The following is a 24,766-nucleotide window of genomic DNA, read 5'->3' on the forward strand; positions in this document are numbered from 1 at the left end:
GTCCGGATAGGCACTAGTGGTAATGCGGAGCGGGAAAATCGAAACACAGCTAGGAGTCGAGAAGATGAACCTTTCTGAGGTTCCCCTAGTACTTTCACCGCAGAAGCACGACCAAAGGTCGACCACATTCTCCTCGAGGAGGTCGTGTCGATAGCCCTGTGCGCTGCCTCGCCCAAACCCCTCACCGCCCCCAGCGAGCCCTCTTCGTCGCACCGGCTCAACCCCCTCTCGCTCCGCAGGTACGACATCGACATGCTGGAGGAGGATGTAGTCATCCTGTGGTCGCGCTCGCGGAGACCGGCGCACGCAGAGGTGGACATGAAGGTTCGCGAGGCGGCCGCGCCCTTCATCAAGTGGCTCCGCGAGGCCGAGGTCGAGCCGTAAGCCGCGCTCTCGGTCTCGCGCCCATGAGCTCCCGTAGAGGCGGCGCGAGGAGAGGGAGACTGAGGTGAGTTTGTCTGAGCACTTTTTCGACCGCGGACCGGCCGCTTCTTTGTGGACTTTCTCTCACTTTGCGCTTTGCCTGCGCGCTGCGGTGTTTGTGTATTGACTATTGTGAAGTGCGCGTCTCGAGAGGAGCGGAAGAGGCAAGAGTAGCCGGCGGGACTCGCAAGAGTTACTTCAAGAGAGAGGAAGACGACCGAACTCAGATCTCAGATGTCTCACAAGACAGACATCTGGCTAGCCCACATGGAAACATGGGTCGCGTGTCTCGAGCTGGCAAACGAATAGGTCACTTGAGCGCATGTGGGTTGATCGTCGCGATCGCAGCTCGCGTCGCCGGGTCGAGGGCAAGGCAGCCCGCAAAGGCTCCGTGCCCGATGCTGGCGAGTCCCTTTGGCAGCGTGACGCTGGTGAGGGCTCTGCAGCCCCAAAAGGCCATGTTCCCAACCGTGGTGAGGCCGCGGGGCAGCGTGACGGACGCAAGAGCGGAGCATCGGTAGAATGCATTGCTGCCCACAACGGTGACGCCCTCAGGCAACGAGATGGAGGTGAGGGACTCGCAGTAGCAGAACGCGTATGATGATATCTTGGCGACTTCAGCAGGCACCACCATGTCGGGCCATCGTCTGCACAGCGCCTTGCCCACGTTACGAGGCGCCAGCAGACGCCGCGCAAGTTCGCTGGACAGCACAGACTGTCTCCCACCCTCCGCCACCGCCTTTGCCGCCTTGCTCACCGCCGCAAAGCTGGCCCAGTCGCGGGTCGCCAAGCGCCCAGCGATCGCAGTAAGAAGGTCATCCTGCATATCCATCAGCGACCTCAGCTCTGCCTCGGCCACCTCGACTGCCACCGCAGCTGCCTCTGCTGCAGCTGCTGGCTCGGCCACCTCGACTGCCACCGCAGCTGCCTCTGCTGCAGCTGCTGGCTCGGCCACCTCGACTGCCACCGCAGCTGCCTCTGCTGCAGCTGCTGGCTCGAGTACGGGTGCCATCACCCGAAGCAGAACTCTGTGGGCACCGCCGAAAGAATTTGCGCAAATCTGGATGTGAGGTTACCGACTGCACTCCAAGTGCTCCAAGTTCCTCCAAGAGCGGACGGCGCAGACTAGCACACACACCGGAGAATTGAAATCCCAACGGAGCGGGGGGGGCGGCGGCGGCGGCTGCCGTCGGCCACAAAAGTGCATCATATCATCTATCATCATCCCTGGGCCGCGCTTGTCCGGAAATCGCCGAAAGAGAAAAGAAACGCGAACCGCCAGATATAGAATCTCCACATTCTACTCAGCGCTGTCAAGCCCCCTTCTTATTACCTCGGCTCGCGCCCCCTGTCCGGCCGCGGCAGTAGCCCTGCTCTTCAAGCAGCGCGCCGGCGACGCTCGCGATGTGCTTGAAGCGCGCCGGCCCGAGGTGCACGCCGCCGAACCAGCGCGAGACCACCACGATCACATCGCGCGCGCCCTTGTTGTCGATGGTCGACGCCAGTTTCGCACCGCTGCCGCCCTCGCCGTCGTCGTCATTGTCAAAGACGCGCACACCGCTGCTCGCGTCGACGAAGCTGTACGCGACCATGTTGTGGCTCGCCGCCGCGATCTTCCTGTCGCTGAGCAGGTGCGAGAGGACCCAGCTCACCTGCACCACGGCCGGCGGCGGGTGTATGAGCCCCACACTCCGCTCTCCTCGGGGGGAAGGCCCGCGCTAGCGAAGCCACAATCTAGCGAGGCGCGCGCAATCAGGCGCACGCTAGCGAGGCTCCAGGGAGGCGCGCTCGCTCAGGCTCGCCTGCTCCATGCACGTCACGCTCGCGACGTGCGCCTGCATCGTCTCGCCGGGCCCCGACTTTGGAGGGTGGAAGGGCGGGCCGCTCGTCACACACACCCTCCACCGAGGGTCGTCCGGCGCGGACCCCACGTGCCGCACGCGACGACTGTGGCACCGACCCGGGGAGCCGCAACAGCCCGGCGCAGAAGCATCTGCAGACGCCTCCGCCACCTCCGCCGCCGCCGCCGCCTCCGCATCTGCCGCCACCGCCTCCTCGACAGCGGTGAGCTCCTGTCGCAGCAGCTCGACCCACGCAAACACCACCTGCGGCGAGGGCGGGGAGACACGTAGCTGAGCGCTGTGCTGTGCTTAAGCGTGAGACCATTCGTGTGCATATGTCTCGCCTCGGCGCCCTCGTAGAGCTCGAGCAGCTGGTCGACCAGCGCACTCGCGCGGTCGCCAAGCCGCGGCGCGTGCAGCACGGGCGTAGGTGCCTGCAGCGAAGGGTAGTCACGCGGCACAAACACCTCCAGGATTGCATCTGCGCCGAGCCGAAAGCGCCACTCGGATGGCGACGCGATTTCCAGCCGCACAGGCGCGTCGCCAGCGTCGTCGCCGTAGATCGCCTGCAGCGCCTCAAGCTCCTGCGCCGCCGCGGCCGCATCGTCTTCAGACATGTGCGCGTCGGTGCGCTGGCAGAAGAGCGGGAGCAAGGCGCGCCCGAAGAATCCCAGGAGGATTTTTTTTAATACACCGTTGCACAGTGTACAGGTAAGGCACGCCGTACTAGCGCCGGGAGCGTCTCGTAGGTGAGAATTCCGACTGTAAGTAGCACGCTGCCCTGAATGAAGCTTCCGCAGCGCAGCAGCCAGCAGGCGCACCATCGCCAGCGTCCCGATGCTCATCGGACTTGACCCAATTAGTGCCCCCAATGCGCGCCTGCTTGCTGATGTTGGTCGCCGACGCCGCCCCATACTCCGGTCCGTGTGGTGCCCGCCACTTCTTTATTGGCGAACACGCGTGGAGGAACTGCTTCGTGGGCCGCGCGATGCCGCCCAAGGTTTCCACGAGCACCAGCCGCGTTATGGCGTTAACCGTTATTGACCGACTTCGCGTCGTAGTACTGCGCCCCTCGTCCACTTCCAGCCTCCTTCTTGACCCACCTGTCTCCGCCTACGCGTGGTCTTTGACCCATCCCTTCCCACAGTCGAGTGATCGAGCGGTCCGTCCACCTGACGGCCACGCTCCTTGCACCCCCCCCCATAACGCTTTGTCTAGCGTGTTTCCCAAACCCGTATAGGTGGCCCACTGACGCCACGTTGCCACCATTACCCCACGAGCCCCTCCCCGCCGCCGTCGACTTGATGTAATGATGAGCGGCCGGGTTTCAGCACTTGGCCTCGTAATGCACGTCCCGCATCGTGGCAAAGTCGCCGCCGAGCTCGCAGATGTCAGTCACACACGCGGACGTGTCGTTGAGGTGCCGCGTCACCTCGGGCTTTTCCTTATCCCCGAGGATGATGCTGCCGACCGAGCGCGCCCGGATGGCATTCTGGGCGGCCTGCAGCACCCCGTTGTGCTTGGAGGTGCGGTCGCCCTTGCTTGTTGGAGTTGGCGAGGGAGTCGCCCTTGTACTCTCCCACCGTGATGTGCTCGGTCGCCCGCGGCGGCCCGCTCGTTGAAAGTGGGCGCAATCACCGACAGGTAGAGCCCGTACCTGCGCTAAATCACCGTCGGAAGATCCCCGACACGTTTAGACCACGCCATCGGCGACGAACTTGCGCTTCTTGCTGTTGTTGCTGACCTGGGCCGCCATGGTGGGTGATGCGCCTGGGGGGGAGAGAGGGGGACGCCATCAGGGTGGGGGGCGGTCGCTCGGCGTCCACGGGGGGGCGGGCCGCGGCGACAGCGCGCAGGGCAAGCGCGCAGGGCCGCAGCAGAGGGGCAGACCACGCCTCTCCGCGGGGTAGTGGAGAAAAGAAAACCTGGCGCGGCGACATGGAAACAGTCAGTGCAACCAAGAAGAATTTTACTTGAGCAGGGTGTGAGGTTAGCCGCACTCCAACTCTCCACGACCAAATGAAGTGAGAGAAGCCACCCCGTTTCGACCGCATGCTCTAGCGTATCCTGCCTGTACGCCCCGGCAGCGCGCGCTGTCTGTTCTGTCTGCCGTCGCTTCTCACACGCACGCAACAGCCACTTGTAGACGAAACGCTCTTGAGAGGGGAGAGCGCGTGCGTGCTCGCACAGCTATGAAGGTCGGGCCGCAGCAAGCAGATTTTATATCCCGAGGCGGTGCCGCCCGGCGCCGAGCTTTTTTACCTTTCAGGGACGGACGACGGACCTTACTTAATTAAGGGCCTGACTGACTGACTGAGTCCGTACGTAGCTCACTGCCCCGGCATTACGAAATGCAAGGCGCTCTCAAAGAAAAACAGCGCCGCCGCCCCTCTAACCACCTACATAAAGTAAGAGCGCGTGCGTTCCGCATACACACGACACATCTCCATCGCTTCGGTGAAGGGGGTGAACCGCGCCATCCTCGATCGCCGTGCAAAGAAAGCTCGCTTCCGAGCTCTCACGCCGCGCGTAGGGCCCTTAGGGGCCTAGAGAACACAACCCCCTCTCCCTTTTGTCCCAGTACTTTCTCTCCCAGTAAGCTAAAAGTACGTACACACGAGAGAGCTCCCAGTAAGCTTAAGTACGTACGTAACGTAATTTGCAATTCGGTGGGGATTACGCACACCCCAGGACACCACCGCCCGCAGACATCATGGCGTTGGCAGGTCCATCGTCGCCAGCCCTGCCGACGAGCAAACGAACATGGGGACCAGCTACAAACTGATGTCCCGACACAACTGCGCACACCCCGCCACCCGCTCGGGCGCGGCGCGGTCCGTCTCTCAGAGCGCTTCTCACTCCACAGAGGCGTGTCCTGTCAACTGGTGTTCCTCCCACTTCGTTCGAGGAGTTTGTTCGCTCGCTGACGCCGCCATCGTTTGTGCTCATGTCCGGTTCACAGCGCGCCGGCTCTTTCAACACAATGCTGCTCGAAGCGGCGCGCGTGAGGCTGATGACAGAGGGCGCGGCGGGGTGCGAGGTGGTCGACCTCGCTGCGCTAGAGCTCCCTATCTACAGCCAGGACATCGAGGCAACCGGGATGCCGCCGGCTGCGGTTGCGCTCAAGGAAAAGCTCACGAATGCGACCGGCTTCGTGATCTGCTGCCCCGAGTACAACGGGCTGCCCACGCCACTGCTCCTGAACGCGCTCACGTGGGCGACGCGCGGGGATGGAGACATGTACGCGGGTTTCAAGGGCAAAATCGCCTCGTTGCTCTCGACGTCCCCGGGGCCGATGGGCGGCTTGAGGATGCAGCGGATCATGAGCGCGATGTTGCGCGATATGGGCACGGTTCTCATCCCCGGTCACGTGGCACTGGGAGGCTCAACGAAAATCTTCGACAAGACGGGGGCCCTTGTTGATGACGACATGACGTCGCGCATGCAAAGGTTGAGGCGCTGTGCGGGCAGTTGATGCACTTTGCGCGCTTTGATGCCAACCGTGACAAGAACGACTGCATTGTCAAGATGATTAAGCAGCAGAAGCTCGTTGGTGAGTACGGGGCACTCGAGTGATGCTGATGATGCGCCCTTGGGCCTTGGCCGGGAGGAAAGATAAAACCTCAAAAGAGAATATTTCACGTACTTATCTCATCAAAATCGTTTGGGAGACAGCTAATACGTCACGCCCCTTTCCTTAAACCCTGCCTTCTCTCTCTCTGTGTGTGTGACCCCACCAGATATCACCGCTCCCTGTCTAATGTGTCGTGGGAGCGTCTCTTTTTCACTTCGTTCCGTTGAGCGTTGTCGTGCGTGTGCCCCCCCGGGCGCCACGAACCCTCCAGCGGGGGGGCCGCCACCCACGTGTCTTAATACAAGGAGACGTTAACGATTCGCCGGATATCCGGATCGGGGATGTATCACAGCGCTGTGTGGCGGACTGGTGGCGGCCACTGCAGGCGGAAGCAGATCATGGTGCAGGCCGCCGAGACCGCTAGCGCTACACATGCACATGCAGAGTAAGACTTAAATAAATAAATAAAACAGGAGATAGATGGCTGATGAGTGCAAAAAGGAACAGGTCCCCGCCCGTCTCTTTGTGCCGGGTTCTTTGTGTACAGGCAGGATACGCTAGAGCATGCGGCCGAAACGGGGTGGCTTCTCTCACTTCATTTGGTCGTGGAGAGTTGGAGTGCGGTTAACCTCACACCCTGCGCAAGTAAAATTCTTCTTGGTTGCACTGACTGTTTCCATGTCGCGGCGCCAGGTTTTCTTTTCTCCACTACCCCGCGGAGAGGCGTGGTCTGCCCCTCTGCTGCGGCCCTGCGCGCTTGCCCTGCGCGCTGTCGCCGCGGCCCGCCCCCCCGTGGACGCCGAGCGACCGCCCCCCACCCTGATGGCGTCCCCCTCTCTCCCCCCAGGCGCATCACCCACCATGGCGGCCCAGGTCAGCAAGAAGCGCAAGTTCGTCGCCGATGGCGTCTTTTTCGCAGAGCTCAACGAGCTGCTGACGCGTGAGCTGGCCGAGGATGGCTACTCAGGCGTGGAGGTGCGCGTCACGCCGATGCGCACCGAGGTGATCATCCGCGCGACCCGCACGCAGAACGTGCTCGGTGAGAAGGGCCGCCGGATCCGCGAGCTGACTGCCGTCGTGCAGAAGCGGTGGAATTTTTCAGAGAACTCCGTGGAGCTGTACGCCGAGAAGGTGAACAACCGCGGGCTGTGCGCGGTGGCGCAGTGCGAGTCGCTGCGCTACAAGCTGATCGGCGGCCTCGCCGTCCGCCGCGCGTGCTATGGCGTCGTGCGCTTTGTCATGGAGAGCGGTGCCAAGGGCGTGGAGTGCTGCGTCTCTGGCAAGATCCGCGGCGCGCGCGCCAAGTCGATGAAGTTCACCGACGGCTACATGATCAAGTCCGGCGAGCCCAAGCGGCAGTACATCGACATGTGCGTGCGGCACGTCGCTCTGCGGCAGGGCATGCTCGGCGTTCGCGTCACCATCATGCTGCCGCACGACCCGACGGGCAAGACCGGCCCCAAGACGCCGCTGCCCGACCAGGTGCTGGTCCACGAGCCCAAGGAGGAGGCGTACGTGGCGCCGACCACCTCTGTGGATCCCACGAAGTAGTGTCCCTTCAACCCCCGTCTTGTGTGCGCGGCCTCTGCGTCTCTGCGGCAGCCGCACCGCACAGGCCCCTTCAGCCATGTTGCGCCCTTGCGCCCTCGAGGCTCGGCCTGCCGTGGTGTGTTGCTGCGAGTAGTCGTAGCGGAAGCATACATGTGTAACAAGAAACGTCCCCAGAGCTCCCGCCTGAGCCCTGCCACCCCTGCCCCTGGTCCGTCGGGCCGCTGGTGGGGCTCTGCCTCTGGCTGGTATCGAGGTTCGAGCGAGGACCGAGGTGTCGAAATAGGCCCGGGGCCCGCACGACGAGAGCCGCCCCTCGCCGTCGATGAGGACGCGAGCAACGTGGAGATCTGAGCCCGCCCTGCCCTCGCTCAGTGCTTACCCCTCCTTTTGCTTTTCCAGTGTCTCCCGGGGGCTCACAGTCACACTCAGGCTCCCGCCCGTACGGCTTTATAACCCTACAATACGGATTGAAGATCCCTGAGACTGCTCACACCAAGATCGTGCAGGGCGGGGACACATGTCCCTAAAAGCTAAATCCCATGTACATGTAGTATCTCTATATTGCACCCGTTCCGGCGCTCGTGATCTGTATTCCCAAGTATTGCGCCCACTTCCGGCCGCTAATCTGTATTGCACCTATTTTGGCGCTCTGATCTCGAGTGCCACCCTTTGCAGCCCTGTGATCTTGACACAGCACCCCTCTCAGGCCTATGATCCTCAGCGCGCCCCCTCAAGGTCTGCTGATACTCACAGACCCTGCCGTGGGTGCTTGATCCTGAGCGCTGAGGCGCGCCCCCGCCGGTGCTGTGATCCTGAGAGGGATGTCTGTGATCCTGAGCCGCCCCTGCCCCGGCTGGAGGGCTCCCCTGGGTTGGTCTTTTTCTTTCTTTTTGCAGCTCCTGGTCCTCGTCCTGCTCGATCGCTCGTTTATTTATTTACCCTCTCCGCTCACTTGTCTTTTGAGACGATAGCGTTGTCCGTTTTGAGGCTTCGTGTTTGTTTGTCGTGTTTACGAAGCTAGTGTTTAAGGCCGTGTGACCCATCTCCCATGACGCATGAATGAGCCATGCCCATGGCGGGTGGCCCAATGACTCATCTCTCATGTTCGAAAAGTTCGATCCACACGTGCCTATTTGTTCCGCGCCGACCCGTCGACAAGCACGCGTGGACTGCCAGCGAGAAGAAGGAAAAAAGGAGGGCGGCGCATCCGGAGCCCGCGGGCGCGGCGTGGGCGGGCGCGGGCGCGGGCGGGCGCGCGGGAACCCCGCCAGCGGAGGCGACCATGCCTCTGGCGGCTCTGCAGGCGGCGCGCGGCGCGCCCCTCGCCGGTCTCCCGCACGCCCCTGAGGGCCGAGAGGGCCGAGAGGCGGGGTCGGTGACCCGGGGGCATGGGCGGTGCGGCCCGCGCCGCGCGCGGGCGCGTGGCAGCCCGTGAGTGCCGAGATCGGGTCTGTGCTTCGACGTAGCATGGGCCCCCGGAGGCCCATCTACAGCAGCGGCGAAGTGAGCGTGTTTGTGGTGTTGGTGTGACGTCTGAGCTTGGATCTGTGACTAAAGCCGCTTACCACTGTTGGATCCCCACCCGAATAACACACAGTGAGCGCCCCAGCACTTCACTACGCCCTCCGCGCGAAATCGCTTGTGGGTCTTGTGGTGCTTTGTGGGGGTGAACCTTCTTTTGTAGACCGCTAGGATTGAGAGCAGCCTCGCTCTCAATCCTAAGAAGTCGAAGGATTGTGAGCAGCACTCCTCGCAATCGTAGCATCTCTGTACGATTGCTAGCACCTACGCTCGCAATCCTACATCTTCTAGGACTAAAAGAGCAGCTCTCCGCTCCCAAGATGACTGGTGACCCTACGACTGCTAGCGCGCTCGCAATCCGAGCAAAGTCTAGGATTGCGAGCAGCTTTGCTCACAATCCGAGCATCATGCCTCCGATTGCGAGCAGAAGCGCTCGCAATCCTAGAACTTTCGCCGATTGCGAGCGACACCGCCCTCCGCCCACCAGTCCTACGACTTCTAGGATTGCGAGCGGGTCCCCTCGCAATCGGTGCGATCACTGTTTGGATTGTGCGGAGACCCTCCCGGCGCGCTCACTCACAAGCGCTCGCGGCTGGAGCGATTGGGAGTGCCCTCTGTGCGGATGCTAGCAATCCTTGGATCTTGGGTATGAGCTGCTCTTAGTTAGTCCTAGAAGATGTAGGGTTGCGAGCGTAGGTGCTAGCAATCGTATAGAAGAGTCTACAAAAGAAGGTTCACCCTTTGTGGGAAAAAGAAAGAAAGAAGACAGACAAGCCAAGGGAGGGATGGGAGGACGGCACGCCGCCACCACACAGGGATTTTAAGGAGAGGTGTGTGGTGCGCTAGCCGTCGCCCACCCTAGGGAGTCTGCCTCTTCCTATCTCTCTTCGCAGTCTCTCGCCGCTTCTCGCTGCAACCTCCATGCCACCTCGCGGTCGTCCTACTCTCGTCGTTCTCTCCCTTGTCATTTCCTCCTCTGTCGCGTCGTTCTCTTCTGCCTCGTCCTGTGACGCCGCCGCCTGCCGGTCCCTTGTTCTCGCGGCTTCTTTCGCCTTTCGGCGCAACTGCCAACTCCGTCCTCCTCGCGGCCTTTGTGGGAATAAAATAAATAAATACTACGGACATCCCAAGCTAGGGCTGGGTCGAGGACAGACACGTCCCCACCTTTGGCTTTGCAGGATTTTGCAAAAGCGAGGGGGGAGGGCGCATCGCCGCGCGGAGAGGGCTGGGCACAGGGCACAGGGGATCTCTCTCGCATAGGATATGCACTCGGCGGCACGAGGGCAAGGCTGGGCGTCCTATGTTTGTGCTCCCCCCCGGACCCCTCGCTCGCTCTCGGGCACTAACCATCTGACCACTCATCGACGGGGCTTGGCGAGCGGCCGCGCTGCGGGGCAGGGCTGGTGAGGATGGGCTCTGGCCCTTTGTGGGAGCACATCTTTCTGGAGAATTCTTTGCGCGCCAGTTCGCAAATTGCTAAAAATCTCTCTCTCCCAGTTCGCACCTGGTGTCGAGCCTGGTCTGCTGTGATGAGAGTGTGTTCGTGGGTAGATCGCGGGTAGATCGCTTGGCGGGTATGGCCCGCGAGCAGCCGCCGAGCCTCGTCGTGCTCACCGGCGGCTCCGGCGTTGGAAAGACGACGCTCATCGACCGGCTGTCAGCTCTCGGCTACCGGACGGTGCCCGAGGCATCGATGCGAGTCATCTCCGCGCTCAACTCACTCATTGGCACCGAGAGCCAGCTAGCGTGGCGAACGCGGCACAAGCAGGCCTTTGCCGACCTTCTCGGCACTGTCGCCGTGGAGCAGGAGACGCAGGAGGCATCCGCGTCGGAGGGAGGCACGGGCTTCCTCGACCGCTCGGTTCTCGACTGCCTGGGCTACGCGCGTGTGCGTGGCTACGAGCCGCCCGCCTTCCTCACGCCGGCGGTGCAGCGGCAGAGCGCCGCTCGTATCAAGGCTGTCTTTATCGTCGAGCCTCTCGACTCCATGCGCGCGGAGGCTCTCGCCGCCCGCAACGAGGCGAGCGGCCGAGCGACCGACCCGGCGGGGGCGCGGCAGGTGTGCGAGGTGATGGGCGAGGTCTACTCGCGGCTCGGCTGCTCGACGAGTCGGCTGGCCGACGGCAGCGTCGAAGATCGGCTGCGGCAGCTGCTCCGAGAGTGCGGCCTGCCTCCGCCTCCTCCGCCTCCGCCGGCGCGCAGGAGACGACGGTTGCTGCGAGCCTGGCTCCTGGCGGTGGCGGCACTGCGGCTCATCTCCGTCGCCATCGCGCTGCTCCACCCCGCGTCGCTTGCGCGCCGTGTCTTTGCCGCCGCGCCAGAGCAGCTCACGCCGCTCGGCGCCCGGGTCTTCGGCGCCTGGACGGCGACGTCGTGCGTCCTCTGCGGCCTCTGCGCGAGCGAGGGCGCGGACCCGGCGACGGCGACCTTTTCGGCGACGGCGTGGTCCTTCGTCGTCGCATTGGCACTCTTCGTGCCCGAGGCCGCCGCCCGCCAGGGCAGCATGACTGTCGGCTCCGCGGGCAGCCCTCTGGCGATCGCCGCGACCAGCCTTGTCTGGATGGCCGCCGTGCGGTGGCCGGGGAGGGACGCGTCCCTCTGGGCGGTTGCGATCGCGGGCTCCGCAAGCGTGGCGGTGGCCGCGGCGATGCTCCGAACCGAGGCCGCCATGGGCTTCCCCGACCGGCTGGACGCGTCGCTTGCTTGGGACGAAAGCAGCGCTGCGGAGAGGCTGGCGCGGCTGGGCCCTTCGGGGCGGAGAGAGTACCGCGCGATGTACGTGTCCCCGCTCGGCGACATGGCGCTCCCGCTCTGCTACGCGCCCGCCCTCGCCGCGCTCTGCTGGCGGAGCTTCTCCCGCCGGCCGCTCGCTCTTCTGCCGCTGCTCGCCGGCGCGTGCGACCTGCTTGAAAATGCGAGCGTGCTGCGTCTGCTCGACACCTTCCCGCGGCTGGAGCAGGCGCCGCTGGCTCTCGCCGTCGGGCCGTGGGCGACGTTCGGCAAGTGGGCCGGGCTCGCGCTGACTTTCGCGCTGCTGGCCGCGCACGCGAGGGCGCGCGGCGGCCCAGCGCAAAAGGGCAGATCACAGGCTTGGTCCAGCACCACAAAGAGTGAGTGACGGTGGGGTCTTCGAGGTGGGGCCGCGCTATCCTATATGCGTGCGTTTTGCGTTGCTGCCGCGCAGATAGACGTTGGGTCCTACTCGACCGTGTACGGGATCATTCGTGCGTGAGTCGGGTGTGTTGGTAATACACCGTCGCGCGTGCGTGTACGAGAGAGAGAGTGTGAGTCGTGTGCCTAGAAACGCGCGTACGCCCACCGGCTCTCCGGCTGTGATGCGGGTCCGCGAGAGCCGTCGACGAGCCGGCGCCGAGTCCACCGAGGGCTGCCCGAGAGGCGAGAGCGAGACCGACGCGCGACGCGGAGATGCGCCGCGTGCGAGACTGCGCTGATCACTGCGAGATTGTTGTGTGTAGCATGCAATATACCAAAAGCCGGAGACGGCTGCTTGACGACTGAAGCACGGGGCGTCACCACCTCCCCACCATATTGACCGGAGAGCGGAGTGTGCGGTGTGGCGCATATTGACCGACCCCAGGACGGCGAAGCAACCCAACAGAGAGAACCGTACGATCGTCGGGGTCGGGGGAGGCCGACGCCTCTCCCTTTGACAGTCAGAGCCCTCTCCCCAGACCCCCATCCCCAATCCACGCTGCGCGGGTGGCCGGTGCGCTACCTGGCCGTTTGCGAGACAATAAGAGAAGAGGCGGCGGCTCGAGCCGGCCAACGGGCTCGTGCTGGCCCTTGCAGAGAGAGGGCGGGGAGTGCAGCGGCGTGGCGAGTCAGAACTCGTAGTCGGGCTCGACGGACATGGCCCAGGTGAACTTTGCGAGCAGCGTCTTGGGGAAGGGCCGGTGGATCGGGACCTCGAACCTGCGGCGGGGAGCAGGAGGGGCGGCTTGAGCGGGCAGGGGAGGGGGGCGGGGAGGGGGCCGGGGTCTCTCACCGCTTGCACCAAGCGACGGTGACGCGCGGGTCGTTGTAGTTGATCTTCGACGTGCCGAGCGACACGTTCTTCGTCTCGTCCTTGTTGCGCCGGTCCGCCTCCATCTTGCTGATGCGCTTGGTCATCGCCTCCACCTGCGGCGCGCAGAGACGGGGGGCGGCTCCTCCTCACAGGCCGCGGCCGGGGCGTGCCGCCGGGGCGTGTGGGGCGTGGCGGGCGGGGCGGGGATGGCGAGGCACGCTCCTTGCCCGAGCCCGCCTTCTTGAGCTCCTTGAGCTCCGCCTTGAGCGTCTCGATCTTCTCGTCCATCTTGGCGATGGCGTTGGCGTGCGAGGCGGGCGTCGCGCGCTGATGGTTGCACAGCTCGGCCACGTTCTTGTTTGCGATGTTGTAGTACGCCATCAGCGCGACCACGTCCCCCTCGGCGGCGCGCTGCCTGGCGCTCACCATCTGCTCCGTCTTGCGCAGCTCGGCGTCCAGCGTGATCGACGCGTTGTACGTGCGGAAGACCTTTGCGGACAGCCCCTCCATGAAGTGCTTGAAGTAGTCGTTGAGCTCGGTGGGGTTGACCTGGTCGAAGACCTGGAGGGGACGTACAAGGTGGGGTGAGGGCAGGCGAGGCGAGGCGAGGCGAGGCGAGGCGAGGCGGGGCGGGGGCGGGGCGGGGCGGGGCGGGGCGGGGCGAGGCGAGGCGAGGCGAGGCGAGGCGAGGCGAGGCGAGGCGCGGCGTGTGCTCACACCTGGTCGCCGGGCTTCTTCTTCTTGACGAAGGACTTCAGCGCCTTGTACGCCTCGGGGATGATGTCGGTCGTCGCGTCGTACTCGATCGAGTCCTTGCCGAGGAACTTGAGGCGCAGCTTGTTGTCGCCCTCGTCGAGGAAGACGTGCTCCACGCGCAGCGAGGTGCAGCCGACCGTGTCCGCCTCCTCGTCCGTGTTCTTCTCGTTGCCCACGCGGAGAGCGAGCCGGTCGATCAGGTAGACCGCCACGGCCTGGCCGCGGAGGGACGCGTCGTGGACGTGTCGCGGACGGCGGGCGGGGCGGGGCGGGGCGCCCGGCGTCGTGCGCTGCTGCTCGCCTTTTGCTGCGCCTCCATGTCCGGGTTCTTCATGCCCTTCATGTAGTCGGCGCGGATGCGGCCGATGTGCTTCTTGAGCTCGCGCGCCTTTTCGTACTTTGCGAGGTCCGACATCCCCTTCCACGACGAGTTTGCGGCGAGCATCACGTACTTGACGTCGCCTGCGGGCGGTGCGGGCGGGGGAGGGAGTGACGACACGCCGCTCGCGAACTGCGCGCGCCGACGCAGCCGCGACGGCGGCACCGTTGATCGAGTCCATCCACTTTGCGAGCCACGTGACGGTGTTGTCGTGCACGACGTCGCCCCAGCGGTGCCGCTTCCCGTCGCCGAGGTCGGGCACCGCCGGCACCGGCGCGCCCTCGCCAACGTTGATGGTGATGTCCTCGGGCCAGATGCGAGCCTTGAGCTTGCCCATCTTCGGGTGCTCGCCGCGGCCGCGGAAGAGGCCGGGGGGCTCGACGCGGAAGTTGCCCACCTGACGGCGGGCGCCGCAGCGAGGGCGGGTGGGGGTGGGTGGGGGTGGGGTGGACGGCGTGGAGGAGGGGTGGAGGAGGGCGGCCCGCGCGCCTTCTCCTTGCGGCTGTCGATGAGCGCGAAGACGCAGTGGGCCTCCGCCGCGTCCTTCTCCTTCTTCGCCTCCGCCTTCTGCTCCTTGGTCATCTCCTTCTTCCGCGCCTGGTAGGGGCGAGGGGCGTGGTGGGCGTGGGGGGCGGGCGCCGCGGGTTTTGGGGGGGGGTCGCAACCAGCTCTCGGGCTTGGGGATGCGCCGGGCCTGGGGTGGCGCCGGGGACGGGCGGCCCGCCGACCCGGCCCTCCTCTCCTTCCCTCCCCCTCCCCCCCGCCCCCGCCCCCGCCCTTGCCCCCTCCGCCCTCCGCGCGCCTTCTCCTCCTCGAGGTGCGCCGCAATCGCCGAAAAGTCGCACTTGTCAAACTTCTTGACGGGCTTGCCCTCGTCCGTCTTCTTGAGGAGCGGCCGCCACGCCTCCATGAAGTTCTTCTGGAAGGTCTCCTTCTTCGCGTAGTCCGTCTCCCGCATCGCCGCGAACATCGTCGCCACCTCCTCCTGCTCGGCCGTCAGCGGCACCGCGGCGCCGTCGTAGTAAAACGGCTTGCCGTGCGGCGTGTACAGCGGCGGGAACATGACGCCGCCGTGCTCCAGCGTCTTCCACTTGACGCCCCCCCGCTTCCACTCCGACCCGTCCACCTCCTCGTACCACCGGTCCCCGTACGACGTGCCCGCGTCGTCGCCGCCGCCGCCGCCCTTTGCCGAAGGCTTCGCGGGCGCCTTCTTCTGCTTCTTGGCGGGCTTCTTGTCGTAGTCGGAGTCGGAGTCGGCGTCGTCGTCCGCCGACGATTCGGAGTACTTTGGCTTCTTCTTCTCCTTCGCCTTGGGCGACGCGGGCGCCTTTGCCGCCTTGGCCGCCTTGGGCGCGGCCGGCGCCTTGGCTGCGGCCGGCTTTGGCGGTGCGACGCCGTTGCCGTTGGCCTTGGGCTTGGGCGAGGGCGCCGCCGGCTGTGGCTTGGCGGTGATCACGTTCTCCACCGCCTTACGCTTCGACAGCGGCACGTCGTCATCCTCGTCCGACGAGTCATCCTCAGCAGCAGCGGCGGGTGGCAGCGGTGCAGCAGCAGGCTCCGGCGCTGCGGCAGGCTCCGGCTCGGCTTCCGGCGCCGCGGCCGGCGGCTGTGAGGTGCGCTCTGAGGGAGGCGCTTCGTCCTCGCTGCTGTCGTCGTCCCTTATCCTCACCATCGCACAAGTCGACGAGCCTCGACTGAGAGTCCCGCTTCTGGCTCAGCGGCAAGAGCTAGATGGCAGAAGAAAACGCGCTGCCGAGTCCGAGCCGAGCCGCTGGGCGACGGCTAGCACCACACTCCTCTCCTTAAAATCCCTGTGTGGTGGCGGCGTGCCGTCCTCCCATCCCTCCCTTGGCTTGTCTCTTTTCTTTCTTTCTTTCTTTAGCCGCTGGCAGCTACCTCTGCTGCACTGCTGGGCTCTGGCTCTGCCTCTCGCTCTCCTCATCCTCCTCCCTGCTCCCTTCGAGCTCCGTCCACCGCCTCGCCACTGTTGACAAACAATTGCTAAAAATCTCTCTCTCTGTTCACACTGAGTGACAGGACTGTTGCGTGTTGCGTGTTGCTGTTGGTGTTGCCGGGGGGCCGTCTCTGACGCATGAAGGGCTGCTGCTCTATTACATTTACATGTAATTACAGGGGCGTGATCTGTGAAATTCAAACCTCAACCCCCTGCCGCGCTCCGGTCGTGCAGATAAAGCAGCCCGGCATACACCGCCCCCACCCCTGACAGGACGCCCGCCGCCGCGGGCAGCCGCCTCGCGGCCGCCAGCGCCGCGGTCGCGCCAGCACCAAAGGAGGCGACCACACGCACCGACTCGGCGGCGGCGCGGCGCGAGCCGGGCGCGACCGCCTCGCCGCCAGAGACCGCGTCGCCGAGGCTGCGCGCAATCCTGCCGAGGTGGCCCGTCACCATGCAGGTCACCGCGCCCGTTGAGTCCGCGGAGGCGGCGTTGACGACGCCTGAGCCGACGCCGAGGAGGAGGATGCTCCAGCGCGAGCCGTTCGACAGGCGGAGCCCGAGGTCGGCGAGGGCGAAGAGGGCAAACACGGCGGGCGCGACTGAGGAGAGGGTGCGGCGGCGCCGTCGCGAGAGGTCCACCACCCGGAAGGCGCCGAAGCCGCCGACGTACGACGCGATGAGCGCCTACTTACACCCGCTGGAGGCGTGAAGAGAGGCTGCTCACCCCTCGGCTGCGGACCTTTCGATGAGCGCCGTGAAGAAGGCGCCGTCCACCCAGCGCAGCGCGGTGAGGCACTCGAGGCAGCGCAGCAGGTTGCCAGTCATCATGTTGGCGTAGCAGCCGTACGTCTGCCACACAAACACGTCCACCCACCCGCCCGTGAAGGCTAGGCCCGTGACGAGCGAGGCCGGGTTGGGCACGACAGCAGCGGGCGCCGAGGCGGCCGTCATGCCGGCCGTCATGCGAACGCGCGGCGCCGGCGGCCGCAGCGCCGCGCACAGGCCGGGCAGGCAGAGGGAGACGACGACGAGCCCTCGGGCCTTCATGTGTGAGTTCGTTGTTATGCGGGGGGCGCGCAGGGCAGCGCCTTTTTCTTTCTACTCGTGGTTTTTCTTTTCTCAACGGCGCTAGGAACGGAAGCCCGCGACACTCCATTCCGGTGACGGTTCTCTGCCGTCAGTGCTGAGGCCTCCGCTGAATGAGAAAGGAGACGCTCTGCAAAACGTCGCCGATTCGCTCGGCGCAGCTTTAGATGACCACGCTCCGCACATTGCTCGCGACGCCGCTCGTCCTCGTCGCCCTGCTCGCCGCCACGCCCTCCCGCGCCGTCCGCCTCTCCCCCGGCGCGCCTGCGTCGGCCGCTGCGCGGCCACGCTTCCTCTTCCTCTACCGCGACACACTGCCCGGCCACTGGCGGAGCGAGGTGCGCTCTGTCGCAGACATGCTCGGCTTTGGCGGCGATGAGCTCGCCTTCGAGCCCAGCCGGCGGGACTCGTTCGAGTACGTCGCGCTGCCCGACGCGGCCGCGGCCGCCGCCGTCGCCCGCCGCTGCGTCCTCGTCCGCGGCTGCTTTGACGTATGGGCCGAGTCGGAGCCCGCAGATCACGAGGGCAGCGGCCAGCGGGCGTGGGAGCGGCTTGCCGAGGCCGTCTGTGCGGCGGGCGCCGAAACGCACCGGCGGTGGGTCGCGCCGCTCGCCGAGGACAGCTGGTGCGTCGAGATGCTCTCGGCGGGGCGGCAGAAGCCGTACAGCGAGCCGGCCAAGGCGCGGCGGGATGGAGCCGCGCCACTAGACCCTCCCAGAGACTTCGCAACCTTCAGAGGACTCCTCTGCACGACCACGGCGCTCTCACCCCCGCCGCCGCCTGTACCGCGCCAAAGGTTGCCCTGATGGAGCTCCTCGACGAGCTGCTCGCGCCGCTGCCCGGGCCCATCTCTCTCCGCTCGCCGGAGCAGGTGGTCGCCATGCTCGAGGACTACGACGACCCGACGGGAAGAGGCGAGCGAGGCGAGCCGGCCGCCCTCGCTCCTCCGCGCCGCCTGTACCTCGGGCGGCGCCTCTCGGCGGGCGCCTCGCGGCTGCTGCACGACTTCCGCCTCTCCGCCCGCGGCTACCTCGGCAGGACCACGCTGCCGCCCGAGCTTGCCTTTCTGATGGCCAACGAGGCGCGCGCACGCCCCGGCTGCGCGCTCCTCGACCCGTTCTGCGGGACGTGCTCCACTCTCCTCTCGGCCGCGCGCTTCGGCGCGACGACCTTCGGCGTCGAGGTCGACGCGAGGGTGCTGCAGCGCGAGCCGATCCGAGCCAACTTTGCCGCCGCCGGCCTGCCGCCGCCCGCCAGACTCCTCCTCGCCGACGCCGCCGAGCTGCTGCCCCGCGGCGGCGCCGCCGCCGACGGCAAAGGCGACGATGGCGACGCTGACGGCGATCACGTGGCGGAGTTGCCGGCCGGGCTGGGCCTGCGCGACTTCGACGCGATCGTCACCGACCCGCCGTACGGCATCATGGAGGGGGTCTGGGAGGGGGGAGGAGTGCTGGTTGGAAGCTGTGAGCAGCGTCTCCACACACCTCTGGCTGCGGACAGGCGGGCGAGCTGTACCAGCCGCTGCCCGCGCGGTGCGCGATGCTGCTGCGGCTCGCCGCGGCGCGGTTGCGAGTCGGCGGCCGCCTCGTCTTTCTGCTGCCCGTCCCCGCCGAGTGCGCTGCGCCCGCGCTGCCGCCGTCCGACTGCCTCGTCCTCGAGTCCGCTTCGAGGCACGCCGTCTCGGCGAGGATGCACCGGTACTTGCTCACCCTCCGCAAGGCGCGCGAGGCCTCCGCCGCCGACGTCGGAGAGGCGCGCGTCCTCGAGGCGGCGGCAGGCGAGGGCGGCGGCGCGGGTGGCGGCACGGCGGCGGACGCGTTGCCGAAACCGTGGGAGGTGTCGACGCTGAGCACGTAGCGAGGAGGGTGGGGCGGTGAGTGTTGTATAACGTCACACACATTGTCTGGTGAAGAATCTCACACCAGTCACACACACCGACCACAACACCCCGCCGCCGCCCCCGCCGCGCAGCCACACTGTGCGCGCCGCGCCCCAGTCCCCCGGGCGCGCACGCGCCGAGAGAGCGAGCCACGCGGCACCGGCACAGAAAGTTTTGCCCGCACGTCACACGAGTCAAGTCAAGTCAAGACCTACACGGACTGTCCATGATGAGCGCGCGACGCAATTCGACTGTGGACCACACTATTCCTGTGCCCAATCGCAACCAACCGGCAGCTACCATGTGTCTATGTCCCTCGCATGTCCTCAGTCTTCACACTGGAGCCCGCCCCAGCGGCGGACGGCCGAGACGCCTCGCCGTGCACCCCACACGTCCGGTCTACGTTCGACTCTTCGCGTGCCCGCGTCGGCAGTGCAAGCCGTACAGGTTGTAGGGCAGGCCCTCCGCCACGGCGACGACCTGCAGCGCGTCTGGGTCCGCCGCCGCTCCGCCGGGCACGCGGCCGCATCCGACCAGGGCGAGCTGCTCCACGGACTGGAAGAGGCGGAAGCCGGAGCCGAGGAGGAGCTGCTGCAGCCGCGAGCCGGAGCAGCCCTGCGCGCGCAGCGCCGACTCGAACACCTCCACCTTGACCGTCTTGACGGCTCCGGCGCCGAGCAGCCGCCGCATCCCGTGCAGCGCGCGGCACTCGAACCCCTCGACGTCGATCTTCATCATCGCCACGGGCGGAGGGAGGCGCTCCCGGCGCAGCTGCCTCGGCCAGAGGATGTCGTCCGCCTGCCAGCAGTCAGTCCGGTCGCTCACGCTTGTCGAGCTCACTCGGGCGCCTCGGGAGGTGTTCTCTCGCCTGCCGCACCACCACCCGCTCCGCGCTGCCAAACGAAGAGCCGTCCCACCGGCTGAGAGACTCTGCGCTCTCGCTCGAGCCGAGGACGGAGTGGCCGGCGTTGCCTGCGGACGTGTCGCGGACGTGTCGACGGACGTGTGAAGGACGCGCAAGCCACAGAGCGGCCCGCGGTGCCGAGGGCGGGGTGGAGGAAGAAGCTCGAGTTTGCGTCGCCGAGCGCGAGGGGAAGCAATACGGCGCGACGCCGCACGGGGGGGTGGCGCAGCGCGAGCGCGCCGACGGACGCCGAGAGCAGCCCCAAGTTGGCCGCACCGGGCTCAAAGGCGACCACCGGCGCGTCGGTCGACAGGAGCAGCTGCATCGTGCAGGCGCCAAGGTTCGCCCCTACGTCGAGCGCCACAGCGCCCGGGCCCGCCGCGAGCGCGCCGATCGCGAGCAGGGGGACCAGGTCGTCGCACTCGAACCAGCGCCCTTCCCGCACCACGTGGTCGGACAGCAAGTCGCCCTCTGGCCGCAGGCAGAGCGAGCCGTTCGAAGCAGCTCGCGCCGCCAGCGGCAGCCCGAGCCCGGGGACGGGAGCCGGCGGCGCGGTGATCGCGTCGCCGCCGGCAAGCAGCGCGGCCCAGCGACAGGGCGCGGAGGCTCTGCTACCCAGACTCTCCGCCGGATCGATCCGCCAGGCCTCCCACGACGGCGGCTCCGAAAGCATCATCATAGAAAGAGGCTCGCCGCCCGACGCCCTCATCTTGCGCCGCCGTCGCACTGTCGAAACTCGGCGGTCGTCGTGAAGCAGGAGGGCGAGGACGAGCAGAACGGCAGCGGCGGCGACGAAAAGAAGTGCTGAGCGCGACGTGGTGCTCGCGCCCGGGGCTAGAAGCCGTCCGAAACAAGAATTAACGCAAGCCTAGAGGCAGAGGAGAGCGACGCGACAGAGGATGAAGCGACAGGAGAGAGAGCGACGTAAGTGGGACGACCGCGAGGTGGCATGAAGGTTTGTTTGTTTGAAGGTTGCAGCGAGAATCGGCGAGGGACTGCGAAGAGAGATAGGAAGAAGCAGACGCGAAGGATGGGCGACGGCTAGCGCATCACACTCCTCTCCTTAAAATCCCTTTTTGGTGGCGGCGTGCCGTCGTCCTCCGCCTGCTCCCATCCCTCCCTTCGTGCGCTTGCCCCTTGGCGCTTGGGTTGTCTGTTTTCTTTCTTTCTTTTACCACGCCCAGTGTTTTTGAGTTTTCCTTGGCTTACATTACCTCTCGTCGGCTGGCGTCTGTGAGGAGAGGTCTCCATCGTATGCCTATGCGCATCACAGATTCTCTCGCCGTCGCAGCGCGCTGCGGTTTCTTGTCTCTCTGTTTGACCCCCCGATCACGCCACCTCGCCCCTCCTCTCCGCTCACCCAGAGATGGTGTCCCACTTGGGGAAGGCCTGCATCCGCGCGCGCGCGTTTCTCTCCAGCTTCTCCTGCTTCTCGGCCTCGATCGCGTCGATCGTCACCTCGATCGGCCTGCTCGCCTCCTCGTCCTTGTAGTAGCCGAGCCCGTACACGTCAAACTTGAAGACGTAGCCCTCCTTCTCGCTCTCGAACTCCGCCGCCTCGATGTAGTCCGGCGCCGCCGCCTCGAGCTGCGGCGCCGCCGCCGCGCCCTCAGCCAGCACAAACGCCTCCGTCTCGGGGCTCTCCCAGAGCTCGGCCGCCAGCCACATCTCCGAGGGAACCTCGCCATAGTACGAGGCTGCGAGCGGAGTCACTGCCGGGATGTAGCCCGCCTCGAACCAGTTGCGCATGGTCGTGGTTGCGTGCGGCCCCTGGTCGACTCCGTAAGGGTCGCGGTACCACCAGAACTGCGCGTGGCCGAGGTCGCCGGCTGCGGGCGGTGGCCCGTCCCACGCCTTGCGTTTCCTCGACGAGGGACCCTCCGCCGCGCCGCCCGGGGCAGCGGCTGCTTCCGCCATGCCCGTGGAGCTACCAGGTTGCACTTAGCTTACCTGGGCCCTAGGTAGCACGCACGAAAGAATTCGTCCCGGCACATTTTTTCTCAAATTGGCAGCCGTCCCTCCCTTGGGCTGTATGTTTTCTTTCTTTCTTTGGCACCCGTGCCTCTCTGGATAGGGTGGCCGTCACACAACGACCCCTGGAATTGCGAGTCGCCCTTTCCCCCGCTGTGTGTGATTTTGTGTGAGCTCTGTGTGTCTTGAACTTGATTTGAAAGTAGAAAGAGAGATTTTTAGCACTGCGCTTTTTTCTTTCTACGGTTTCTGTTACAATGACACACCGCAGTCCGCTGCGATCACCGGCCCGACTCGGACTGAGCGTGCGGTGCCACCTCAGGTCGTACATCTAGCACCGCGAGCGGTTGCCACGTAAACTCCAGCCCTTCCACCTGCGCCCCCAGCCCAAGCTGTCCAGCATGACACCAACCCATGGAGGCCAGCCGACCTGAGACAGTGTCCACGATCATAGTCGTGAAGCATCCGCACGACAAAGCTACTATCTCGACATGCTCGACAGCGCTGTCGTCGCCCCGGTTGTCCTCGACTATCACGCCTCCTTGGATGACCATGTCAGTGCCGAAGCCATCAAGGACCACTTCCGTCGGCTCGAGGCGGTTCTCTTCACTCCCATGACCGAGGCAGCCGAAAGAGCCAGATCCCCACGTCCATAGCACCGAGCCGCCATCCGTCGTCGCCGCTGTATGCAGTGTGCCACAGCTCACGAGACCGACGGGCCTGCCCTGCAGCCTGGACACGACTCGCGGCGTCATCACATCCTCCTCGTCCCCGTGCCCGAGCTTGCCCTCCGCGCCCTCACCCCATGTGAAGAGCCTGCCGTCGGACGCAACAGCTGCGACGTGTCCACTGCTGCAGCTCGCGTCCCGGACCAGAACACCCGAGAAAGGAACCGGCGCGGGTGTCGGACTCAGATAGTGGAAGACGGGCGGCGGCAGATTCCAGCCGGCACAAAAGAGGAAAAGCTTCCCCGCAGACGTCACTGCGATGGCCAGGCCGTCCTTGTGGTCAATGGACACCACTCGGCGGGCTGCCAGGGCGTCCACGCGAACGGGCTCGGCCCCGACCCAGTCCTGACTCGGCCCCGCCCCGTCCTCGTCCTCGGCGTGACCCAATGCGGTCTCACCCAGCTGTAGAGATCGCCGTTGGCCGTGACACAGAGCGTATCGTGGACGCCAGCCGCAACTAGCGCCACTCGCGTTTCGGGCGGGAAGCTTGACACCTCGCACGGCGGGCCCACGACGCCCTGATGGACCCCCAACCCAAGCGTTCGCCGTAGCTACCCCACGTCAGGAGACGGCCGTCATTCGTGAGCGCGGCGCTGTGAGCCCAGCCGGCAGAAGCGGCCACCACCGTCCGGCCCGCCAGCCGTTCGATCGGACGCGGTGCGACAACATCAGCGCGACGTGGGTCGGCACAACCGAACTCAAGCTCTTGGTCGTCCTCGTCCAGCTCGGGCTCCAAGTCGCTCCCCGGGTCGTCGGTTAGTCCCAACTGGAAGTCTGCATTTGAACCAAAAGCGGAAAGCCCTCCGCCTGCTGTCACGACTAAGCCGTGAAACCTCGTGGCGGACACGACGGGCAGCGGGGCGAGGAGCCGCTCACAGACGAACAGACGAAAGATTGCACTCTCGCCGTCGCGAGCTGCAACTCGCCAGCCATCGTGCCGCCTTGAGGATGCGAGCTCCGCCGCAGTGTCAGCGACGCTGTATCGGTGGCTCACGCACTTCAGCCGCGCGAGGCCTCGGGCAGGAAGGTGCTCGCAAATACAGAGCAGTAGGTCGAGGTCGAGGATGTCCAGGGTTGGAGGCGCGACAAGCATCGGCGAACGGCTCGACATAGGCTGGGTAGGGTCGCAAGTGTGTACTATGCCGATCCCTTGCTCTCGGCTCTCGCCTCCCTCTGGGGGGAGCTTCAGCAACCGCACCTCTTTCTTTTTTCGAGCGTAAGCGTAAGCGCGCGCGGCGCGCGCGCGCCTGACAAGCGATCCCACGACAGCGTGGCTGCGTGGGGGGGCCTGTCCAACCAACCAACTGCCGGTAGGCGACAGGGAGCCCCCACGGTGGTCCCCGTTTGCTTATTCTTGACCTGATTGGCACGCTTCTTGCGCGCCTGCTATGCTTGCGACAAAAAATCTCTCTCTCTGCTTGCGCGGGGACTGTGCGGATAAAAACAGTGGCCAGGGGCGGGGCTTGCATTTTTCTTTTTTGCCGTCGCCAGTCGCCCCCCCCCCAAACGCTACAGCGGGGGCGGCGGCGGCGGCGGGGGCGGCGGCGGCGGCGCGACCGGGGGTGGGTAGGGGGGCCGGTGGGGAGCCGCTGCCGTGTGCGCTGCGCGTGCGCGCACCGCACACCATACGGCGGGAAACAGACGGCGAAGGGGGGCGCGGCGGCAGCGGCGCAGCGCGCGCGCGGCGCGCGCGACGGAGGGGCGGAGCAGCGACCGCTGGCGCGGTGTCGCTGCTCCGTCTGTCAGCCAGAGACGCGCGCTCTGCCGCTCCACGCCCGGCTGCTCCCTTGCCCCGTCACCCGCCGCGCCCTCGCCCGGCCGCCTCACCGCGCACGGAGCGCTCGGCTGCTCGCCGCTGCCGCCGCGCGTCCCGCGCCGCCACGCTTGCCCCCACCTTGCCTGACGCGCGAGGAGAGGTAGGAGGTGCTTGCCGCGGCCGGCGAGCACTCCCGCGCCTGCGGAGGGGCAAGGCCTGAGGGCGGGCGGGCGGGCGGGCGGGCGCGGGCGGGGGGGGGGGGGGGGGATAAACGCTGGCCGCCCCCGCACCAGCGACACCGGCCGCGGCTCGCCTCCACGCGCCGGCTCGGAAGAGGGGCTGTCGGCGGCGCAGCAGAGCGGCTCGCCTCGGCGCTCGAGCCGCCAACAGCCCCACTCCTCGACGTGACGGCC

The 24,766-nt window shown here is 66.0% G+C and overlaps 11 protein-coding genes across 11 annotated transcripts; 4 read left to right on the forward strand and 7 right to left on the reverse strand.

The window, feature by feature from the left end:
- Window positions 1-796: 796 nt before the first annotated feature.
- EMIHUDRAFT_58294 (hypothetical protein) lies at window positions 797-1,075 on the reverse strand (the record flags this gene model as incomplete). Its single annotated transcript, XM_005783382.1, has 1 exon — window positions 797-1,075. A coding segment is annotated over one exon (279 nt), but the record flags the coding sequence as incomplete, so codon positions are not given.
- A 661-nt stretch (window positions 1,076-1,736) lies between these two features.
- On the reverse strand, window positions 1,737-2,881 carry EMIHUDRAFT_203080 (hypothetical protein; the record flags this gene model as incomplete). Its single annotated transcript, XM_005783383.1, has 2 exons — window positions 1,737-2,075; window positions 2,552-2,881. 2 exons carry the CDS (start codon window positions 2,879-2,881, stop codon window positions 1,737-1,739), a joined length of 669 nt encoding a protein of 222 aa, XP_005783440.1.
- A 2,330-nt stretch (window positions 2,882-5,211) lies between these two features.
- EMIHUDRAFT_63759 (hypothetical protein) lies at window positions 5,212-5,739 on the forward strand (the record flags this gene model as incomplete). Its single annotated transcript, XM_005783384.1, has 1 exon — window positions 5,212-5,739. One exon carries the CDS (start codon window positions 5,212-5,214, stop codon window positions 5,737-5,739), a length of 528 nt encoding a protein of 175 aa, XP_005783441.1.
- Window positions 5,740-6,551: 812 nt separating this feature from the next.
- EMIHUDRAFT_415280 (hypothetical protein) lies at window positions 6,552-7,554 on the forward strand. The gene is made up of 2 exons (XM_005783385.1): window positions 6,552-6,561; window positions 6,686-7,554. The coding sequence occupies exon 2, from the start codon at window positions 6,700-6,702 to the stop codon at window positions 7,387-7,389; it is 690 nt and encodes a 229-aa protein (XP_005783442.1). The 5' UTR covers window positions 6,552-6,561; window positions 6,686-6,699; the 3' UTR covers window positions 7,390-7,554.
- A 2,932-nt stretch (window positions 7,555-10,486) lies between these two features.
- On the forward strand, window positions 10,487-12,028 carry EMIHUDRAFT_203084 (hypothetical protein; the record flags this gene model as incomplete). The annotated part of the gene is made up of 1 exon (XM_005783386.1): window positions 10,487-12,028. The coding sequence occupies one exon, from the start codon at window positions 10,487-10,489 to the stop codon at window positions 12,026-12,028; it is 1,542 nt and encodes a 513-aa protein (XP_005783443.1).
- A 338-nt stretch (window positions 12,029-12,366) lies between these two features.
- On the reverse strand, window positions 12,367-15,780 carry EMIHUDRAFT_462815 (DNA topoisomerase type I). The gene is made up of 8 exons (XM_005783387.1): window positions 14,875-15,780; window positions 14,562-14,669; window positions 14,238-14,469; window positions 13,947-14,155; window positions 13,657-13,908; window positions 13,088-13,498; window positions 12,917-13,050; window positions 12,367-12,843 (listed from the first exon to the last, which is right to left on the reverse strand). Exons 1-8 carry the CDS (start codon window positions 15,742-15,744, stop codon window positions 12,753-12,755), a joined length of 2,307 nt encoding a protein of 768 aa, XP_005783444.1. The 5' UTR covers window positions 15,745-15,780; the 3' UTR covers window positions 12,367-12,752.
- Window positions 15,781-16,199: 419 nt separating this feature from the next.
- EMIHUDRAFT_449631 (hypothetical protein) lies at window positions 16,200-16,992 on the reverse strand (the record flags this gene model as incomplete). The annotated part of the gene is made up of 3 exons (XM_005783388.1): window positions 16,200-16,214; window positions 16,435-16,713; window positions 16,804-16,992. The coding sequence occupies 3 exons, from the start codon at window positions 16,990-16,992 to the stop codon at window positions 16,200-16,202; spliced, it is 483 nt and encodes a 160-aa protein (XP_005783445.1).
- A 290-nt stretch (window positions 16,993-17,282) lies between these two features.
- EMIHUDRAFT_203087 (hypothetical protein) lies at window positions 17,283-18,972 on the forward strand (the record flags this gene model as incomplete). Its single annotated transcript, XM_005783389.1, has 5 exons — window positions 17,283-17,534; window positions 17,640-17,897; window positions 17,987-18,310; window positions 18,616-18,873; window positions 18,952-18,972. The coding sequence occupies 5 exons, from the start codon at window positions 17,283-17,285 to the stop codon at window positions 18,970-18,972; spliced, it is 1,113 nt and encodes a 370-aa protein (XP_005783446.1).
- Window positions 18,973-19,393: 421 nt separating this feature from the next.
- On the reverse strand, window positions 19,394-20,577 carry EMIHUDRAFT_203088 (hypothetical protein; the record flags this gene model as incomplete). Its single annotated transcript, XM_005783390.1, has 3 exons — window positions 19,394-19,792; window positions 19,872-19,966; window positions 20,175-20,577. 3 exons carry the CDS (start codon window positions 20,575-20,577, stop codon window positions 19,394-19,396), a joined length of 897 nt encoding a protein of 298 aa, XP_005783447.1.
- Window positions 20,578-21,254: 677 nt separating this feature from the next.
- EMIHUDRAFT_203089 (hypothetical protein) lies at window positions 21,255-21,815 on the reverse strand (the record flags this gene model as incomplete). Its single annotated transcript, XM_005783391.1, has 1 exon — window positions 21,255-21,815. The coding sequence occupies one exon, from the start codon at window positions 21,813-21,815 to the stop codon at window positions 21,255-21,257; it is 561 nt and encodes a 186-aa protein (XP_005783448.1).
- A 335-nt stretch (window positions 21,816-22,150) lies between these two features.
- On the reverse strand, window positions 22,151-23,530 carry EMIHUDRAFT_203090 (hypothetical protein; the record flags this gene model as incomplete). The annotated part of the gene is made up of 5 exons (XM_005783392.1): window positions 22,151-22,704; window positions 22,780-22,942; window positions 22,996-23,115; window positions 23,223-23,404; window positions 23,482-23,530. The coding sequence occupies 5 exons, from the start codon at window positions 23,528-23,530 to the stop codon at window positions 22,151-22,153; spliced, it is 1,068 nt and encodes a 355-aa protein (XP_005783449.1).
- Between the last annotated feature and the right edge of the window lie 1,236 nt (window positions 23,531-24,766).

This window comes from Emiliania huxleyi (assembly GCF_000372725.1).
Source record: "Emiliania huxleyi CCMP1516 chromosome Unknown EMIHUscaffold_18, whole genome shotgun sequence".
In the NCBI taxonomy this organism is placed as follows: Eukaryota; Haptophyta; order Isochrysidales; family Noelaerhabdaceae; genus Emiliania; species Emiliania huxleyi.

What these genes read in the sequence shown, in the direction of transcription:
- EMIHUDRAFT_462815 (XM_005783387.1), bottom strand. Translation starts at nt 15,744, where the DNA reads ATGGTGAGGATAAGGGACGACGACAGCAGCGAGGACGAAGCGCCTCCC. An exon ending in CCCGCCCCGCCCCGCCCGCC is followed by an intron (nt 13,909 to 13,946) that starts GTCCGCGACACG and finishes CTCCGCGGCCAG; the next exon opens with GCCGTGGCGGTCTACCTGAT. An exon ending in ACCGTCGCTTGGTGCAAGCG is followed by an intron (nt 12,844 to 12,916) that starts GTGAGAGACCCC and finishes TCCCCGCCGCAG; the next exon opens with GTTCGAGGTCCCGATCCACC.
- EMIHUDRAFT_415280 (XM_005783385.1), top strand. Translation starts at nt 6,700, where the DNA reads ATGGCGGCCCAGGTCAGCAAGAAGCGCAAGTTCGTCGCCGATGGCGTC.